General features: G+C 40.3%; 1 protein-coding gene across 1 annotated transcript in view; it reads right to left on the bottom strand.

Moving 5' to 3' along the window:
- Positions 1-4,879, bottom strand: part of RBM46 (RNA binding motif protein 46) — an 18,776-nt gene extending 13,897 nt beyond the window's left edge. The window contains 2 exon segments of the mRNA XM_009329844.1: positions 1,801-1,962; positions 4,855-4,879. Coding sequence (XP_009328119.1) covers positions 1,801-1,951 — 151 coding nt within the window. The 5' untranslated portion in view covers positions 1,952-1,962; positions 4,855-4,879.
- Between the last annotated feature and the right edge of the window lie 12,512 nt (positions 4,880-17,391).

Raw genomic sequence — 17,391 nt, 5'->3', positions numbered from 1 at the left:
CAAACCATCTCAACACACTAAGTGTAGGAGTAGATAATCCCACCTTTTAGAGTTCTCAAAATCAAACACAGATACTTTTCTGAAAACGTGTCTTAGCCAAACAAAGTCATCACGCTCAACACAATAGTAACTGAGCAGGAAGTAAATGTGTAAGACACACAGAAGTTCCAACTAAATGATCTAGAAGCCACTTATTTTCTCAATGTATTCTTAACGTAAGTTTTAACTCTTGAATAGTGGAATAATGACAAGAGATAATTAGGGAAAAAAATTTATACCTACTGAACTATTCCTCATCCTCTGTTCATGTGTCTTCACTCAAAACAATAACAAATTCAACCATTTGGGTTTTATCCATTTATTTCCCAAACTTTCAGCCTTTGCAGCATGAGATAAACCCACCAGTTTCCAGCATTCATATAAGCGTGCATTAAAGTTGAATGATCTTTCAACATCTTCAAACAAAAACACCTTTTACCAGCCCTACTTAAAACTAAGTCATTTAAATTTATTTTGGAAAGCAAATCTAAAGTGCTGAACAAAGGCTTTTCCTTGCACTACCTGTGAGTGTTACTTTTTTTCTATAAACTAAATCCACAGCAGCAGTTTCAGCAAAAGTATTTTAGCAGGGGATAGGGCTATTTCAAGAGATTTGTTATTGCTAAGTTACTTAATCACAGTATCAGACATGTTTTTGAAATAGTATTTAATACACAAGAAAAAATTAAGTCTTCCAATGCAGTTAACATCCTGAAAAGTGTTTACTAAATCCAACAGCCGCTGTTTCCAAATTGCAATGTACATGTTCCGTATACTGCAGGACTTAATTCTGCTATTTTTTGTCACTGACTTCAGTGGAAATATAATTGGGCATACAGAAAAACATTTTAGTGACAAAGTTTCTTTTCACTGCAGCAATAACTTTCCAGTTCAAGTGCGTTAAGTCTCCTGTTCGCACAGTGACAACAAATCCCAAACTACCATAAAGTAACCAAGAAGATGATTGTAGTTTTTATATAATCAATATAATCTCTGTTATTCTCTAGGACTTCTATCAACTGTTATTATCTGTTTACACATGAATACATACTCAACAATTTCTGTTTTCCAGTGTATTAAGTGAAAGAACAACGATGCATGAATAATAAACTGACTGTTGTACTTCACTATTAAAAAACACATCCAATGAATGATAAAAGCTCCAGAAGCTCAGCATTTATCAATTTTTCTTCTCGGAACGAAGGTTTGCGGGGGGAGGTTATGTTAGATATGGAGAGCAGATTAGTCAACTCTGAAAACAAAATGAGTTAGATTATCTTCACTGGTGCTATCTGAGAGAACATAGATTTGTTAAAAAAAAAAAAAAAAAAAAATGCTTTGGCCAACGCAAGTGGTAAGACAAGAAATAAAGTAGGTTAAGCCTGCTATCACCAACTTATTTGTCCCTTCTGTGCCACTGAACGTTTTCAAGTGTGTTCTCAGTCATATGGAACACAGTATTTTCAACTCCACATTTGTCTTGCTGTCAACTTTAGCCGCTTTTAAAGCTGTGACTTCTTAAATCCACAAAGAGCAAGTGTTCAACATAGTCTAGCACAAAAAAATCTTGAACTGCTGGAAACTGTAAAGCATATCAGGACCCTGTATGTTCTGTGTTTCTTACGCTCTTTCCATAAGCACCTACTACTTGTCACTGTCAAGATACAGGACATGGGGCTACACAAATTTTCAGTCTGATTCAGTAGAGCTCTCCTTACAGAAAATAAACTCCAACTTCGTAACCTCAAAAGAAATGCTTACCTGGTGGAGGACCACCAAATTTTCTTTGCCCATTTTCTTGAACCATGCTGTATCCAGTCTTCTCCATCAAGGCCAGTAAAGCAGCCTCATTCTGAGTGCCACTTCGGATTTTGCCACATCCATTTGCTGCAGCTTTATTTTCCTCATGCATATCTGCAATAGCTTCAACAGAACATTGCAGATATTTCAATTCAGATAATTCTAAGTTGTTATATGTATACAGAAGCTATCAAAGCACAGAAAAATAACTTATGCTATGCTTACATATTTACTGTGACTTTGTTTAGCATGAGGCTTCAATCCTACATCCAACTACTATCATCTATATATTTGCTTTCAAATGTTCTGTAGCTGTGATAATCTTGAACTTTAAACAGCAACTATATATTCTATAAGTAAACTTTCATAAGTGGTATCACAACTATTTTCTAAGTATGCTGCCCTTCAAGTACAATAATGAATTCTTTCATAAATCTTGTTATTACAGTTGTGTAGAAACCTATATGCTACTCAGTGACAAGTTCCACTTTCTTATAACTACATTTTATAGAAATACCAATGATTTTAAAACTGTATTTTAGTACAAAAATACTTAAAAATATATTAAGTCCATGCCTAATTAATATAAAGAATTCAGAGAATTCAGGAACAAAAGTAACTGAATTAAAACCCAATATATAATAAAACTAGGCAGAACTGTCTGGCAAAAGTAAGGGGCTGAAATAATCCCACCTCTGGGGTCCTTATTTTCATGCCTTTATCCATTTTCACAATTTCCAAAACTAAAAAAGTTTATCAATACGGTTGTTGCTGCTCTGTTCACTATTTCCCTGGCATGCCAAGATCTCGTACAACAGCTTTAGGTTTCTGTCATCTAGGTGATGGGAAACAATCACACCAAGGAACCCATTTGGTAATTACCAACTTTATTAGTCAAGCCCCTAAAAAAAATTAACTTTCAAGTCAGATTATTTTTTTCCACTGCCTCTTTCTCCTTCCCCAATTTAGATCTTCTTTTCCCAATATTTTCTGCCTTAAGGTCTGCAATACTTAGGCAAGCAATCTTTGACACTTCAATCCTTTGCCCAAATGGTATGTCCAAGTGCTATGTTGCTCATTCTCCAAAAGAAATGCTGCCCAAAAAATCACCACCAGAAAAATAAGCTACAACTCCTGTTTGTTCTTTAATGTCCCTAAAATTTTCAGCTTGCTCCATCTTCAGGATCTGGCTCCAATAAATAATGTCCTGAGACTTCAGCAGTTTATTTTTTCCAAGAAAAACAGTTAAAACCAGCTTCAATTTCACACAAATGTTTCCTGTCAACTCATTATAATTTGGTGAACAATGAGGCTTCCTAGTTAAGGCCCCAATTAATACAGTATCTGGAAAGCAGAGGATAAAGGAAACTAAAAGGACAGTAAAGAGTGCATAAGCATTCACGTGTCTGTCCCTTCATTAGACTTCCACTACTCAAGGTCCCAAGAAACCAATTATCTCAAGCACTGCAGTAAACTCAAACTTGTTGCACTGAACACTGACAAAAGGGAGGGAAGAAGAGTTCAAAACCAGTTACAATTGCATCCTTTTTCTACAGTCTGAAGCCACCTTCTCCTCTTCAGCTTGTCACTTCTGGTGCTTTTGTACAAACTAAACTATTACTTTTAGCTTGATTATCCAAATGAGCACCATTATCTACACAGATTGTTTATTTTGCCTGACAGCTGACTGTGTAACTCCCTACCACTAGCAGAAACAAGAATTAGTAAAAATAAAGCCACACACAGTCATTAATGTAGCAAATGTTATCCCACCCACCTTTATATATAAAGGTTTTCAGATGACTGCTGGTCACACTAAGCAAGCTTTTGCCTCCATACTCAAAACATTAACCATCCCCATGGTTGCTGGTCCTTTTATTCTTCACTTACATATTCCACTGAAACTACCCCAGTATCTCAAATTAAAATGATTTTGCATAAAGTTTTCAAAAAATTATACACTATATTTATGGAGTGATTAAGCCCCTTCCACTGCCACATTTATGCATGTTATGCAATCTTATTACTGTCCAGAGGTGGACTTTTCCCCACCCCCCCCAACACCTTAGTCATTTCAAATGTGCTTTGAATCGAATAATGAAACTGTTCTTTAGTGCAATCTTTCCGCAACAGCCTCCATATGACATTATAACAGACTCTACACATCCCTTAATTAGAATGGCGATAGAATAAACAAAACTGCAATTTTTTCTATCCTAAAAAGAGAAGACTTTCGGTGGAGATATATGTATTTTATTTTTTCTATCAAGCTGGTATTCGTTTTGGGGCAAGCAACCACTCCGGAAACGTTACGTTTATATGACACCCATCGCTGCTCATTAAAAAAGCCAATCCCCAAACAACTCCTAGCTTCATCAAAATGAGATTCCAGAAAGGAAACAGGGTAGAGCACAAAAAAATCCCCAACAGACAACAGCAGCAACAGCATGATTCCTGCCTGCTACAAATGGTGTCCCATCTCCTTTCAGTAAGTGAATCACGTTTACTGTGTTTCACAGCCTACAAGCTGCATGATGATTCCGTAATCAGGAAATCTCTCAGCAGTTTCAGGCCTAACAAGGTATGGAAATAGACAACAAAGTTGGGGCAAAGAAGAGTTAAATTAATTTTCTCTTTGTCTCAGTGAGTTCCAACATCCAGTCAAGAACGTTATCTGTAACGTTACAGGTAAGAGCAGCAAGGGGACACCAGACTAAAATCATGAGAGTCGATGAGGGTGCCCACAACACTCCCAGAGAAGCGAAGAGGCACCGAGGAGTTAGGACAGGAGACCAGTGGAGGAAGCATGTGGACTAGGGACGGGGCCCAGGGCGAAAACGCCACCTGAGGAGGCAAGACGGGCACGTGGGACAGGGAGAGAAAAGAGGGAAAAACAGCAGCCCCGGAAATACCCTGCGCTACTCTCGCCGACTTGCACGTTGAGGGCGGCCGCCGCGGCCCCTTCTCCTCGCGCCCTCGTCCCTCACGCCGCCGCCACGACCCCCCCCCCCCCGCCGCTATCCTCAGGGAGGCGAGGCCACGGCACGACTTCCCGCTCTCCCGTAGGAAGTCTGCGCCACACCGGGAGAACGAGCCGCAGGACACAAGCCCCGCCGACACCTCCGCCGGCCACCTCACTCGCCTGGCCTCACCGCCACGGCTTTCCCCCGCTCTGCCCCCACCTAGCCAATCACCAGGCGGCCAGCGTGGGCACGGGCATAATTGACAGGCGGCGCCAGCCAATCACAGCAAGGCAGAGGGCGGTGCCCAGCACGCGAGCTCTTTTAAAACAGGCGACCGTTAGACGCAAGAGTATTGCTGGTGCGCGTGATGCAGCTGGCCGGGCTGAGGCGGCAGCGAAAGCCGTTGGAACGTCGCGTGCTGGCGGCGCCGCGTGACCGCCCTGAGGGCGGGGGGCAGTAATCCATTAATTGAAGCTTTTTGTTTTCAGATATATGTATCTATCTCAATACAAAGTTCTTTTAAGAATGAGGACACATTTCCCTTCCTCCCTCCCTCCCTCCCTCCCTCCCTTCCTTCCTTCCTAAAGGAGGGCCGTTTGTTAGGCTCACCGTTTGCGCTTCAAAACCCGGCGGGTCTACTTTGTGTCTTTTGGCTTATATCCGCTCTTAAAGGGCACATTTGGGCCTTTAGGATATGCTCCAGTGTGCGCTTGGGCTTCGGGGAGCGCTTATGCTCATGCAGGTCCACGTTGACCAGTAATACCTAAGTGAAATAGGTCTGTTTTCAATCCTTCCTGTTTTAGTCGGTATTTCAGCCTCTTAGAAATGAACGTTAGCTTAACAACAGCTACAGGTGCTTCTCAAGCCAGTTGGGCTGGAGGCCTTGCAGTTTTAGCAAGCCTAAACTGAACTCCCATCAAAACTCCTTAGGGGTCACAGCTTGTGTAGCTGCAGCGTGGCACTTTGATGGGCACACATCAAATGTGCCAGGGTCAATAAAGAGTATGGGATTAGTTTGCGAGTTCTTCAATTTGTTATTATCAAAATGTTGTGGCCCATTTTCCCCATCTAGCAAATGGAAGTCTCTCAAAGCTAAACTACTTTCACAAAAGACTTCCCCTCCCTTTTCCTAAGATTTAAATGCTCAACTGTACTTACTAATAAGACAGAGGATCCCAGAAATTTTAACATGGGGACATGCAAAATCATCTTTATCATGAATATGTTCCAGAGCTTTTAGCAATCTAGTTTTAAATGTGTACTGCCATAAAACTGTCACAACATCATATTAGACATTTACCTATTCAAGTTTGCTTATTTTTCAAAGACAAAGCTTATTATCCTTTTATTAATAATGGCATGATAAACTAATCATGTATTTTACAAATGACATGTCTCCATTTAAAAGTTCTGAATGGCCAACGTACCAAAGCTATTGCCTTCAAGATTAAATTTCACCACCTTTTCATTTCAGGTGTCCGCTTGTTTTTTGACCACATCTAAATCAGCCACAAAGCCTCTAATAGGAATGAATTTGGGGTATATTAATTTAAATAAAGTTTGGGGCATTTCGACTGCAGCTCAGTGTCCCTGTTACCTTGGAGACTGCTCACTCCCTGGCAGAGAACTCCATGTGTCTCAGTTGTTACTGCTGGTGGGAAGTACTGAAAGAATGCAGACAATCTCTTCTAAGTGGAAAAAAAAAACCAAAAACCAAACCACAACTCCTCAGCATTTTCTTTGTATTTCATGTAAGTGACATCTTAGTGGATGGGTTACCCTGTACAGCCATTTCTGGAGCACAGATGACTGTTTGCTGCTCTAGGATAGAGGAGCTGAACAGCTGCTCAGCTGGAAATGTTAACCTGTTCCAGCACTTAAGAGCAGAAGGTCTCAAGGAAAACATAAAAATTTGCCATCAGGTTTTTCACTTTATGACATGACATGAATAAAAGAGAAAATCAAAATAACCAAAAAGTATTCAACAGCTACGTTGTTATCTTTTATTAAATATCAGTCAGATGTAGGAACTAAAGACTCATTTGGTTTTCTCGCTGGCCCCTGCCTCTGTAAAAGAAATTAATGATCCTTTTCTTCCTTTGTTCCCCCCATGCTAATTGGGTATATCAGAGTTCTCACTACCCCCTGGCCCACAGGTGCTAGCTGCTTTTTTCTCTCTGACAGTCTAATTGTTCAGTATAATTAGGTTTTACTAATAACAACTGTTTCTAACCTGTATTTGTCTTGGATTTTGCTGTGACTCATGATAAAGTCTGAGCTGAATATATTTTATTTCTTTTATAATAAGACAAGATTTACAAGGGAATACAATATTTTTATTAACTTAAGCAGTATATCTGATAACTTCAGGTCTTCAGAAAAGAGTTTGCACACCTGAAAGCTTCTCATGGCTAAGCCAAAACTATTTATTCACCTCAGCACTCTCTGAAACATTGCTTTTCTTGTATTACAACAAGCAGAATCCTCACCAAGCAAACCCTTCCGTCAATCTCCCATTTTATAAAGTTAGGTTTAGTTACTTTTAACCTTTATCACAATGTGTAATTCTATCAAGTTGGAACAGTTGTAGCCTCTCTCCTCTTCCAGGTAGGCACTGCCCCCAGTGAATTCCACCTTGTTTTAATTTCTTCCCCTTCTCTCACATAGTACTTGATTGCGTTGTGCACTCAACAGACATATCTCACTCATTTATCAGTAGCCATCGTTGGGTAAGTGTGGTAGAAGGAGAAGGGCGATTAACATTTTAATTCCCATTTCTAGGAGTGACAACTGTTCACAGCAAAGGGACAGTTTCTCACAGTTGTAATTTCTTTCTCTCTCCCCATACGTATATGAATACCACTCATCCAAATTAATGCCGTATTTTAAGTTACTTATTTTTAATGAAGATTCACTAAGGGATGGGAAAGAAGATCAGGCCCAGAACAATGTGTGTTACTTATCAGAGTATTTAGCTTTTTACTGCTTTATTGAATCAGTACCTTAGTACATAACTGTTTTAACTTTTAAACCTGATAAATGGAAACTTACTTTAGGCTTATTTTACAAGAGTTACAGCCTAATTTACAAAAAGCATTTGGCACAAATTCCGGTTAGAAAATGACTTTAAATTGCAAATAATATGCTATTTGCCCTAAAGCTTTATACAGTTCCTGTTAACACTGAGTTAGTTTCCTCATGAAATGTCTTTCTGAAACTGTCACAAATCTGATGGATGAGGAACGAGGCAGAGTCCTGCCAAGATTATGACATTTATTCCTTTGGCTAAATTTGCAAATGTGAAAGAGGCCTTTTTCTTACACGTTTTATTTTACAGCACTGCACCAGACAGTTGCTTTGCTTTTCCTTCTAAGTTATTTTAGGTAGCTGTAACACAGAAGTCCTTGATGTTTTAACTTCTGTTTCATTGGAATGCTAGCAAGCCCCAGCATATATATATTCCTGGAGTGGGCTATTACTGCAGTTGTAATATACTTTAATAGAAGCATAAGCTTTTTTGTCAGTGTAAATTTTACTATGGCCTGGAGTGGGAAAAGAGGGTATGTAGTATTTCTGCACTCTGACAGGTTTGATATGTCGGTAGTGGAAATACTTTAAAAGGAAGCAGGCGTCCTTTGAAGTTTAGACAAAGGTCTCTGTAGAAAACCTAGACATAATATGATTGTAAATCTGATTATAGTAAGCTGTCTAGAAAGACTTCGTTTCAGTCAATCAGTCCATTTTATTTTGGGTTTCATTTTATCAAGTAGCTGCAACGCCTGTTCAGTAGGATCCTCCTAACAAGGCATCCTAGTGCCTAAAGGGTCTTTTTTCTTGAAAGGTGCCATTTGCTCTCGTTCAGGTTTCTGCCTTAAAAGAATTGGAATCTTTTTTAATTATAAAATTACAAAATCTGATATTGCTGGAATAAGCATTTGGGGGAACAGAATATTAATTGCAGAGAAAACATCAGACAGAATTGCTTGCTTTTTTTTGTAAACCACTTTGAGACACGCATGCCATATGATTTTAACATGCAGATATGCAATGAATATGAAAAAATGGATCCTGAAGCATGTTCTGTCTTCACTTAGATATGAATATCAACAATTTCTCTGTTAACTGAATTAAATCAACTTTAAGCCAATATTGCTGAGTGTAGAGTGACGTAAAATGCGCATAACGACGTGTATAAAATCTCTTCGCTTCTTTTTCCCCTCATGACCTCCAGAACTATTGCTTTCTGCTCCCTCTGTATCTCACTCTAAAAAGCTGGACCCTATGCGACAAAGCCATACCTTTAGTCACTGAGCGAAACAGCTGTTTTCTGGCAATACAGCTAACCCCCAGAGGGAAGGAGCGGATGGGAATTGCTGAGAAAAATAACACCGCAAAGGGTTGGTGGAAGAAGAGGTGAATGTCAGGGAATAGAAGGGAAGAAAGGACGGGAAGGAGGGAAGGGCCAAGGGAGATGGAGAATCCTGTCCTGCAGTACTGCGGTCTTTTGATGCTCCACCATTACAGAATGCTTTCCCGTCTGCTTTTTAGGCAGACGTTTTAAATGAATTCTGGAATGGCAGTATATCCTCCGCACGTCTGTACAGCAGCAGTTAGAGAGGTTTGGCGTTTTTAGTTCTTCTGAAAGTGGCTACTGCCCCAACAACCGTGCTTTCCCCGTGGACGTGAAGCACAAAGAGCTACGGAGTGGCCTTCCTTTCATCACACCGCTGGTGTCTTAGTCCTCACCAGAGGACTCAGAAAGATCGGAGACAGTCCCCTCTCAGTCACTGCTCAGTTTTTTTTATTTCTCTGCAAATATTGGCAGAAAATACTTGAATTTATGGTAGCTTCTGTGAAAGTCTTAGAGCATGTTTCAACATCAGAACCAAACAGGCATCGGACATCAAACTGTAAATCTTTGGTCATACCTGATCTGACCTAGATATTAACTGGAAGTTTACCAGGGAGGCTAAAGATTTTTATGTCACATTACCTTTTGAACATTTAGTAATTCTGGAAATAAATTACATTGAGTGCAACAGTGGAGAACAAGATTTAATTTTTACTTTTTCTAGATTTAAATATTTAAAATACCTTAACTGTAGTTTGAAAAGTGGAAAGACTCCACTCTTTCTTTAGGCTGTTCATACTTGGCTTTGAATTCCAGCTTATTCTGAGAATCCTAAAAGGCATCGATTTATCAAGCCCACATCCTTTTAATTTATAATCCAGCTGCTGTGAGCTGCTAACTAGCTTTTAAGTCGGGAAACTCTGGACTGTCAATACCAATTATAGTTAAAGAACTTATGATGCTTCTGTGTAATTTTCTTTGTATTTTACCTGAGGCTGTAAGGATAAAGTTCTATGCTTGGAGACACAATTAAGAAAGTCTGAAGCAATGTAACCTTTTTTGTGGTTTTCTGTGTTTCTTTCATATATATATATACACACACATATTTATACATATTTATATATTATACACACCTAGAATCCCATGACTTATCTTTGGGGTTTTTTATGGTATTCATTAAGTACAGCTAACAGAATGACTTTTAAATGCTTTTCTGTATCTAGCTATTGTCTTTCCTACAAAGCCTAGTGACACAACCAAAACTGTGATGAAAAACTAAAACAAGAACCACTACATTGTGGGCAACTATGAAGAAAATCAGTGTTAACACAGTTTAACTGTTCCTTCCTGATTTCTGGTTAGATGTTACAACAGTGAACCAGGAATAAAAAATCAACATTTCTAAACCTACTGAGCAGTTATGTCGACTTAGTAAATACCTGATTTACCCATCCTTTAAATACAAGTTTCATAGTTAACTTCCCAATTTGCTGGAGACGGTGCATTTTCCTGAATGGAAGAGAGCCACTAGGTGGGAGTATGTTATCTTAAAAGACGGTTTGTCAACCCCGGCTGTTTTTATTTTGAAGGAGTTCTGCACCTCCCTTTTCCCAGCATCCGGGAGGTGCTGCAACACTGTCCACACCGTGTCGAGTTGGTGACCAATTTGGGAGGTTTTGATGCTCTTGTCTTGGGTGGATGCTGAGGAGACACCGCCCGTCTTCCCGCCTTCCTGCTCCTTCAGCCCAGGAGGACTCGAGCTGGGGCAAAGGCAAAGGCTTACTGGAAGTGCCACCCTTCAAAAAGCGGATCTCTTACCCAAACAAGGAGCACAAGCACTCTGCATAAGCTAGTTACATAGAAAGCCCCAAGGATGCAGGCTAACATCAATTCAGAGGATCACCTTGCTAACAAAAAAGCTAATAAAAAAAAAAAAAGCCTTGTTAAAATATATCAAAAGCCAGGCATTTGCCAGAGAGAGAACTGACAGATGATATAGGAAGGGCCTTTTGAGGAATTAGGCTAGAGGGGGGAAAAAAAGCGGGTTTTGTAGCAATATTCAACACCAAAGTGATAGAGAAGTTTTCAAAGTAAGCCGGTTCTTTTCTACAGGCACTAGAGCCTTGCATTAGTCCTAAACTGAGGGGTCAATAAAAGGCATTTTAGGACAGATGAGTAAACTCAAAGTAACAAACTGACAAGGCTGGGTGTATTCCAGTCTAAAGAAACTCCAGGATGATATTGTTGGACTGAGGTGTAATGTGTAATAAATTTCTGAGGGCAGCCATGGTACTAGAAGAATGCTGCCAAATGAGCCGCTTTCCAAAGAATTTCAGCACAAATTTTTGGAAACTGCAAAAACTCTGACTTCCGCATCGGGAATATCTGAGTTGTAGGACTGTAAGTGGAAAAACTGAACACAAAATGATTATTCATTGTTCCCTGTAGTACAAGAAGGGGAGGGACAGCTAATGTAGTCATCAGGCAGCCAATTTAAAATAAAGTGCTTTTTCATATGTCATAATTAATCTTGCCACAGAACCTTTCGGAGGTCAGACAGATAAGCTAAAAAAGGAGTAAGACAAGTTGACGTAGGGTAAGCGTATTAAACATGATGAAATGAATGAAAGCTTTAAAGCTGGAAGTCTGTGAATTGTTGCTTACGGAAATTTTTGGGAATATATTAAGACTCTGCCTGTACCCATACCCTGTCCCTAAGTGCTCACTGTTGCTCATTGGTGGAGAATGGTAAGGGGCTAAACCGACCTTCGGATATTGCCAAGTTCATTCCTGTGTTCCTGTGATGCTGAAAAATTTGGCCCTCATCTATAAGCTCAAGGCTCTCAAAGGTAGTTAAGTTGTTAACAGTGTCCTGTTGTCTTGCTGCAGCTCTGGATTGAGAGTCCAGTTTTCCTAAAAATTAATGGGAGTAGTTGCGTTCACAGAAAAAGATCTCAGAAGCCAGCTGAAGAGTGCATTGCCTAGACCAGCAAAAAAGCTATGTAGAAACACTGGTGGCAGCGCAGAAGCAACCATCTGTAGGCAGTTGTCTGAATAGATTTGAAAAACTACACAAAATTTAAAAAGCTGCACAGTTTATGACCTGTAAGATTCTTCAAATCATAATTCAGTGTGAAGTTCATCGTGATTGGGGATTCATTTCTGAACATCATTATTAATTTTCCACAGGTACAGGATTTTGGGGAGGTCAGGGAATGGGTGGGAATACTTCATACTTGACCTTGCTCCCCATGAAGACAGTGACAAAGCTCCTGTTGATTTTAGCTGGAAGAAACGTAACCCAATGATGCTGTTGCAATAAAGAAGCTTGGAGTACTACCTACTCAATGGTAGATCTGGTAAATTACTGAGAACCTGTCCTAATGGGAGAATTTTAAAATATGCAGTGCTAGTAAAGTGATTTTTTTTTTAAAGAAACTTCTCTTTTTTTTTTTTTATTAGGATCAAATGGTTTTTGTATAAACAGATGTCTTACATCTCATGTTCCCTTCCTGGTCACAATTATACAGTGAGCTCACAATTTGTGTCACAAATCCAGTGTCTTTCCCATAAGAACAGACTGTTGTTGCAAGCACAAATTTGTATTTAATTGCAGGATTGAGTACTGTCTGTAAGACAGCTTTTAACACAAACATTCCCCAAACTGAAAAATGCAAACTAGAAAGTTACTGAGGGAAAGTCATTTCTGTAACTGGTTTGGGTGGATATTTTCAGTTTGCTTGTAAAAAAACTCTTTGCGAGTCATAAAAACCTCCTTATAATTTTGAAACACATTTCATGACTATGCATCAGGTTTACTGCCTGTGCAATTCTCAATGCTTTAACAGTATTAGAGTTACTGGAATTGCTCAAAGCCATCAGAAATAGAAATGCTCCGTTCCTCACTGGAATTTCAGTTCATTGGCCAAGCAGAATTACTGCTTTCTCCAGGCAAGTTTTTGAAAAGACATTATTTCCAGTCTACACCCTGTCTGTCAATACATGATCAAATTGTCATTCTGAAATAGTTACTTGTACAACGGAGTGGTTCTTTCTTACATACAGTGTGACCAAACCTACTTGCTGTTAGAAATTTTGAGTAATAACTAAAGGAAAATAAAAAGCTGTCTTTACCATGCAATGATCACTGCTAAATGGCTGATGTACTGGATGAAGAGATGTTACTTTTGCCTCTATTTGTCAAGGCCATGTCCTAATTTATTACACATTCGGATTTCCAGAGGAGCTGAGTTCTGAGCACATCCTCAGCTTGAGGAAAGGCTGAGGAATGAGACATGGCAACGTGAACGTGGATATCACGGGCTACATCTTCACGTATACTTTAGGCATTGCAGCCTTACACACTTGCCAATCATCAGCCCTGAGTGAGGCCTTCAGGCTCCTCTTCCAAAGCTTGGGAAGAATTAAATACCTCGGGAAGGACTCCTCAGGAACCAGCAGAGCTGGAACCTGTGTAAAGTAACCCGTGAATAAAATGAGGCTTGGCTTGGAATTCAAAGAGTCTGGGGCATATCTGCATGATTCGAAGCTCTTGCTTCAGGTGAGTTGGTATGACTGCAAAACAGGACAGGATGGTGAGGCGCTATCTGTTCAGGCTCCAGAAGTGGCAGAGCTGCGATAGCATGATGCTGAACCAAACAGCCTTCTTCCCCTATGGCTAAATGCAGTTCTACGTTTTTCACAGCTATGCTGTTTCTGGTTCTGGGGGCAACCAAGTCATCGTTGGCTCCGAGCTGCTTATACAGTGCACTACCACACTGTTCAGACAGACTCTAAATGAGTGTGGTTGAAACCAGGTGCCTCCCTCCTCCTGAGCGTTCACTTGGAGCTACATACAATCTTGTCTGCAAACAGAAATAGCAAAAGTTAGTCTGTTTAATATCTAACTCTGATCTTTCTACCAGGGGTGCCGGAGACCTCTCATTATCTTCACACCCACGTCTTCACTTTTGATTAGAATTAATTACTAACTTTTTACCTACTGTGTGGCAGTAGCAGACCCACCCCTCCCTGTGTTTCTATGCAGTGCTAAATGGAAATGTGCAGGTACTTTCTGCAAAATTGCAAGGAACACAGGTGCAAATCTGAGTCGGGTCTAAGACTATGCAGAAGCAGAAGATAAGGCGGCTTGGCAAGTTTAGCAGAGCATAACCCTTCATTTGTGTGTATTCTTAATTATATAAAATAGTATACCTCCTTAGCCTCACAGAAAACCCCGGTTTCACAGGCAGGGAAGTTGCCTTCTGGTAACAAACCACGCACTTTATTTACCTGGTATGTCCAATGCAAGGAACCCACAACCTTATGCAAATATTAACCAAGTCTTGCAGCTGGCCAGAAAACAGAGAGATTATTATTGTCCCAGTTATAGAAATGGGAAAGAACTAAAAAAGATAAACTATAGGCAATAGTTAGGGAGGCATCTGCTTTAACTAAAAGCATTTGCTTTAACTAAAATAACACTGCAGCAAAGCAGCAAACCTTTGATCTAACCTGATAGTCTCTCCCTTATTTTTACCTGAATGTTTTCTGAATGGCTGCAGTTTGTGTTGTGTCAAAGTCAGAAACGTCCCAGTCTTGGCATTTCTAGTTCCTGGCTGCATCTAGGGATCTGGTTCCCACTCAGAACCTCACTGGGGCCCATAGACCATGAGAAGCGACACCCACCTTGGTGGGGGCAAATACGTGGAGCCCAAACAGAGCCTGTTCCAACACAGAATGGCCAGAGAGCCATTTTCTCCTTCTAACTCGAAGCCACAGGTGTTGCCCGACTTGATTAAAAAAAAAAAATAAATAAATCAATAATTACTGTCCTAACCATGAGATAGAATTAGAAAAGGTGAAAGGTAGCCATCTCGTAGCCTTATCCAAAGTCTGGTGAATCTCCTGCAAGATGAACTGAGAAGGTCATAGCATCATAGAATCACCTGGGTTGGAAAAGACCTTTAAGATGATCAAGTCCAACCATTAACCACTGCCAAGTCTCCCAAATCCGCAGAAATGCTGTAACCATCACATTTTTGCACTCTCCATAAAATGGTATTGATATTTCCATTCAAAGTGCTGCTCAATCAGGGACTCAAGGTTTTGGGTAACAAATGGGGATGTCTACCTTAAAATTCTGGCCAGGTTAATCAGCTAAACAAGGTCACAAAATAGATTTGTGTATTTGTACATGGTCATCCATACTTCGGTTTGCACGATCCCAGATGCAGCCCCTGGTAACTAGCGCTCTCTTGGAGTGTGCCTTGGGACAAGGCAGGCCAGGGAACACTACCAGTAGCCACTAGAAGTGAAGCTACGCTGTAGCGGTGAGGGAGTTTAGCTCCAGCATGAGTCACAGTGTACCACCACGTAGTCAAAAGATGGGCCCTAGCCCATTTGATTTAATAGATTAGATTACAGCCTGTGACATTAATGGCGTACCTCTCAATCTAAGGGAAGGCAAATTAATCTGTTTAATCTCAGCCCTAACATGCAACCGCATCTCAGGCCCCCTAAACTCCAGCTGGGACGGGAAAGCAGACATCACTGTGCCCAGCGTGCCCAACTAAGCAGCATCTGAGTGAACACCTCTGCGTTCACTGACTGGTTCTTCAGCACACTTAATATGCCCTGCCCTTGCTAGTAAAGGAAACCTACGTTATCTACCTCCCGCACTTTCACTGCCTCATTCAGACCAAGCACCTAGTTGTAGGTGTTGTGATGTAGTTGTAGGGGACTATGCAGCTGATTTGCTCCAAATCACACTATCACAGAGCAGCCAGTGACTCTTCGATTCGCAGATACGCTACAGAGAAGAGGCAAGTACTAAAACAAGGAACAAGGTCACAGGGCTAAATAAAGTTCCCTAATAAACAGGGAAAACATTAAAAAGCTACAGAACATCTCACAAAAAGATGTGATTTCTACCCTATGAGACACAGTAAACATAAGTCACCAGTTTTGTCACAGACAGAACTGTGGTACTGCAATCAATGTAATTCTGATCTAAGTCTCCTAAAGATCATGCCACTTTCCCCCTTCTCCCACAGTCTCTGAGCACTCGGGACCATATTCTACATGTTCCCTTGGCTTCAGAAGCGAAGCTATGCCACGAAACACAGCCCAGAATCGATTTTTAAGAAATTATGTCAAAAAATAGCCCTCATACTTTTAGTGATATATTCCTATAGCAGAGATCATTTATTTTACCAGCACAGCGTTCTGAAAGATTTCTGTGAGGCTTATAGGAGAGTGCAATGCACGACAGCGAAGAACTTCAAAACTAGAAAGCTTTCGTATCTTCATTTCCCATCAGTAAGCCCATTCATGACAGTTCAGCGCTCAGAGGGATCAGGTCCTAAGCTATTACAAAACATAAGGAGCAAATGGCTCCTAGAGTCACCCGAGAACTTTAAAAAAAAATTCAATGGAGAAAGAAGATGCTAAGCTAATGACTGCCTAACACATTTCTGTATCATTCAGTGGTGTGTGATGCTTTATTTAATGTGAGACCGTACAATGACTAATACTCCACCATATCATTTCTGGAGATCACAGTTCTAACGTTTCTTGTTGCTGCAGCTTGCTTTCTAAAACCTGTCTGGACGATGTCAAGTCACACACAAGTTTAATTCCCTCTTCCCCATCCCCTCAGACTTTAACAAGTATTGCTATGATTTTGTTTTCATTAAAAGCCTCAGTGGTATTTATATGTAGCATTCTCGTTCAGCACAGGAGGACCCAAAGGTGAAATCAAGAAGCAGATGACTGTTCACCACAAAATGAGTAATCATTTATGTTCCAAGCTAAAATAAATACAAACAGAAAGCTCACTGTTCTAATGTCTTCATTTAGCAACTTGCTTTTTTTTTTTCCTTTTAAATACAGGTTTTGTAAAAACATTTCAAGCCTTGTGAATGCTCATTTTATTTTCGTTTTCTTTGGAAAGCCTGAAATGAAACATCTATCCTTTCAACTTGCTGTCTTCACTACTTGCCTTTCCCAGTGGCACAGGGGTGATGGTTATACTCCTCCACTACATATTCTGGTTTAACCACACAACTTTTCAAAACAGCCCCACCACTAAAATGAGCTGCAGCTCTAGATTTACACTCCCCATCACCATCGCTTACAGTTACCGATGAACAATTTCACTTCTAAGCGCACACATTTCCGAACAGCTGAAGCGCTCCACAGTTTTCTGTGTTTTTCTTATTATAACTAGCTCGCTCA

Source organism: Pygoscelis adeliae, unplaced genomic scaffold (genome assembly GCF_000699105.1).
Source record: "Pygoscelis adeliae isolate BGI_AS28 unplaced genomic scaffold, ASM69910v1 Scaffold67, whole genome shotgun sequence".
Lineage (NCBI taxonomy): Eukaryota > Metazoa > Chordata > Aves > Sphenisciformes > Spheniscidae > Pygoscelis > Pygoscelis adeliae.
Note: the sequence above shows the minus strand (reverse complement) of the source record. Positions and strands in the feature narration are given on the sequence as shown.